Here is a 2062-nt window from a genome sequence, read left to right as displayed (position 1 = left end):
TTTTTTCACTCAAACAGGAACTAACATGAACTCAACACAATATTTTTTCACTTGTTGGAGTCATGAAGAGCTGAGAAAATTAAAATAAATGAAACTTCAGTGTTTTTGCAGAATTTTCTGTGCAGTGAAATAGTTTTGTCAGTTTTAGTAAAAGCTGAAGCAGATGTTGTGCACAGATGTTTCTGTTCACACAGAAGGATCCAGTTCTTCATAAGGTCACAGGAAAACAGACCACAGAAGTGTTGTGTGTGTGTGTGTGTGTGTGTGTGTGTGTGTGTGTGTGTGTGTGTGTGTGTGTGTGTGTGTGTGTGTGTGGAGTGAATGAAATTTAGTTGACACACCTTTGACTTGTTAAATCGTTTAATCTTTCAGAACCAGGAATTAACGTCACTGAACCCAAAGTTCAAGTTTTTGGACCTTCAGCTAAAGAATGCAAAGATCAGAAGAAGAAAAGGAAGAAGACTYTGGTGTGCGTGGCCTCTGGTTTCTACCCGGATCATGTCACTGTGACCTGGAACATGACCGGGGGAGAACTGGAAGGAGCTGCGGCGACGGACGGTGCAGCTCAGAGAGACGGGGACTCTTACAGGATCAGCAGCAGACTGAGGGTCCCAGCTGAGCAGTGGTTCAGTAAGGAGACCAACTTCACCTGCACCGTCACCTTCTTTAATGGGAACATCACCACTTCTCATGTTGACTGGATCACATGTATGTTACTAAAAATACACAATCTAAACCAAACATTTATGTCCCACATCAGTTCCCTCATTATTTTTATCTTTCTCTTCCTTTCAGCAAATCAGGATGATGCTGGCCTGACTCGAAGTAAGTGCTTGTTTTTTCTTCACACAAAGAAACCAAAGAATATTATTTACAACAAACTGAAGAAAAGGTTAACTGGTTAAAAACTGTCCTTATTGGTCTTCCTGCAGAGAGATATCTGAGCATCACCCAGAATGCCAAACTGTCCTACGTTGTTCTGATYWTGAAGAGCTGCCTGTACGCAGYCTTCGTCTGCTTCCTGGTCTGGAAGCTTCAGGTTTGGAAAATAAAATCTTTTAGCATAAAACTGTGTAAATTTGCACACATCGGAAACAATAGATCACTTTGTGTTATTTGATTTATATGTGATTTATTGTAAAACAAGTTAATGGTAAAAGTTATCATCTTTGTTTCAGAGTTCAGGAAGAAAAGCGAAGAAGTGAGAGCTGATGTGATCCTCAGCAGATCCACGTTTCTGCCTTCGGACAAATCAAACCGAACAAACTGAAACTTCCTGTTTTTGCTTTTAGCTGATTCAATTCTCCAAATGTTAGGGGTTTTAAAGTTTATTCATTTTTTTTAGTTTATTCATTTAAAACAAAACAACATAAATTCAACATACAACAAAAAATCTAATTAAATGAAAGGTAGCAGATGAAGAAAATAATCTTATGATTTCTGACCCGTTTCTTAAATAAATTCAATCAAAAAACCTTCAATTTACAACATACAAAAAAGGTTTAATTCCTTCATAACTCATACATATTTCTCCAACAGATTTACCTTTATCATTTTCTTAAATTTACACACTGATCTGGTTTTTTAAAGTTATCCTCCAGATTATTCCATAATTTAATTCCCTGGACTGAAATAATCCGTTCCTTCAAACTGGTTCCAAGTTTAGGTTTGACAAACATTTCAATCCCCTTCAAATTGTAACAACTCACTGTTGTAACAAAATATAATTGGCTGTTTGAAGGTAAAATGTTTTTATGGGCCTGATACATCACTGACAAAATCCTATAATCAACCAGATTATAGGATTTTACTAACTTTGATGGAACAATGAATTTGAGGGGTGACTATAATGTTTTCTGGTAATAATTCTTACAGCTCTTTTTGTCAAATAAAAACAGGATTTGTGATTGTTTTACACGCTTCTCTCCAAACATCAACACAATAAATTAAGTGTGGAACAATTATTGCGTTATACAACATAAACAGTGCTGTTGAGCACCTGTGTGCATGTTTTTATTTTAATGTAAATGCTTGTGTTTTTATTATTGAGTAATGTTGAACT

At 36.2% G+C, this 2062-nt stretch overlaps 1 gene segment (V, D, J or C); it reads left to right on the top strand.

Annotated features, from left to right (window-relative positions):
* LOC106533568 (T-cell receptor beta-1 chain C region-like) overlaps window positions 1–1398 on the top strand; it is a 2488-nt gene extending 1090 nt beyond the window's left edge. The window contains 4 exon segments of the C gene segment in view: window positions 373–708; window positions 796–825; window positions 933–1039; window positions 1179–1398. Of these exon segments, the coding sequence occupies window positions 373–708; window positions 796–825; window positions 933–1039; window positions 1179–1205 (500 nt within the window).
* The last annotated feature ends 664 nt before the right edge of the window (window positions 1399–2062 follow it).

The sequence above is a fragment of the Austrofundulus limnaeus genome, unplaced genomic scaffold (assembly GCF_001266775.1).
Source record: "Austrofundulus limnaeus strain Quisiro unplaced genomic scaffold, Austrofundulus_limnaeus-1.0 Scaffold974, whole genome shotgun sequence".
NCBI classification, from domain to species: domain Eukaryota; kingdom Metazoa; phylum Chordata; class Actinopteri; order Cyprinodontiformes; family Rivulidae; genus Austrofundulus; species Austrofundulus limnaeus.
The sequence above is the reverse complement of the archived record's forward strand: the minus strand, read 5'-3'. Positions and strand labels throughout refer to the sequence as shown.